Source organism: Rattus norvegicus, chromosome 3, assembly GCF_021556685.1.
Source record: "Rattus norvegicus strain SHRSP/BbbUtx chromosome 3, alternate assembly SHRSP_T2T, whole genome shotgun sequence".
Classification (NCBI taxonomy): Eukaryota; Metazoa; Chordata; class Mammalia; order Rodentia; family Muridae; genus Rattus; species Rattus norvegicus.
Window position 1 is genome coordinate 75683213 of NC_141536.1, and position 1656 is coordinate 75684868.

The window sequence follows — 1656 nt, forward strand, 5'->3', positions numbered from 1 at the left end:
CTGAAACCACTGGTAGTAAGTATAAAAGGATGAGAAATTTTGTTCTGCAAACCAAGGAAAGTCATAACAAAAGATTGCAAGGGAAAGAATACTGAAAACACTCAAAAGCAATAGGAAAACATGCAACACAGATGAAAATGGTGTCCCTCCTTCATGAGGAAATATAACTTCTTAATAAGCCTTTCCTTCTTTGATCTGTTTCCAAAATCCTACATTCTGCATACAAAGTGACTTACTTATTCACCAGATAATAGACATTCTTGCTGATGTCCTATTGGCTGCAGGCTAAAACCCAAAGTCCCTAACAATCCTTCATACACTGGTGGTGGTCTCTCCTATAGCTTTACACTTTACCTCACTATTTCCCCAACTATTCCAACCACTTGCACTCTCGGTCCGTCTTCATGGCACCCTCTTCCTCCTCCACGTTCCTAACTCCTCGTCTTCCATATCATTTCAGATCCTACCACCCAGACTGCTTCCCATGGCTAATACACACAATGTGACTGAGTTCATTTTCCTGGGACTCTCTCCCAATAAAGAGGTGCAGAGAGTTTGCTTTGTGCTATTTCTGCTCCTGTACATGGCCATTGTGCTTGGGAATCTTCTCATGGTGGTCATTGTGGCAGCCAGCAGAAATCTTGGATCCCCAATGTACTTCTTCCTCAGCTCCCTCTCCTTTGTGGAGATCTGTTATTCCTCCACGACAGCCCCCAAACTCATCTTGGATCTCCTAGCTGAAAAGAAATCCATATCTGTGTGGGGCTGCATGACACAGCTTTTCTTCATGCACTTCTTTGGTGGCATTGAGATGTTCCTGCTCACAGTGATGGCCTATGACCGCTATGTGGCCATCTGCAAGCCCCTGCACTACACCAGCATCATGAACCGGCAGGTGTGTGCAGTCCTCGTGGGAACAGCATGGACGGGAGGCTTTGTGCATTCCCTTGCCCAGGTCCTTCTCATCTTCCGCTTGCCCTTCTGTGGCCCCAATGTCATTGACCATTATTTTTGTGATGTGCTTCCTGTGCTTAAACTTGCCTGCTCAGACACCTTCCTCATTGGTCTGCTGATTGTTGTCAATGGAGGGACACTGTCTGTGATCAGCTTTGTGGTCCTCTTAGCATCCTACGTGGTCATCTTGTTCCACCTGAGAACTCAGAGTGCTGAGGGACGGCGCAAAGCTCTGTCCACCTGTGGGTCCCATGTCACTGTGGTTGTTATATTTTTCGCACCCTGTGTCTTCATCTATCTGAGACCGACAGCCACTCTTCCTATAGATAAAATGGTAACTGTGTTCTACACGGTGATAACTCCCCTCCTCAACCCTATCATCTATTCCCTGAGAAATGCAGAGGTGAAGAAAGCCATGAAGACTCTATGGATCAGGACAACAAAAGTAGATAAAAAATAGAGGCTGAATTTATTTATTGTCATGAATCTGAAATAATGTTGAACATAAACTGATGGGACAAATGAGTAGAAAGAAAATTAACAGGGCTTATTAGTTCTAGAGTTGTTCTGTATGTCCACCCTAAATGTTTTATTTTAAACACCTGTAAAGTATTTCTGGTTATGTAAATATTATAATACAATAGCCACTTTAGAATGTTTCAAATCCTATAAATAATAATGTGAAAAATATGCAAAGGGAAT

General features: G+C 43.2%; 1 protein-coding gene across 1 annotated transcript; it reads left to right on the forward strand.

Moving 5' to 3' along the window:
* Positions 1 to 484: 484 nt before the first annotated feature.
* On the forward strand, positions 485 to 1414 carry Or4x13 (olfactory receptor family 4 subfamily X member 13). The gene is given in 1 exon segment (NM_001000578.1): positions 485 to 1414. A coding segment is annotated over 1 exon segment (930 nt).
* The last annotated feature ends 242 nt before the right edge of the window (positions 1415 to 1656 follow it).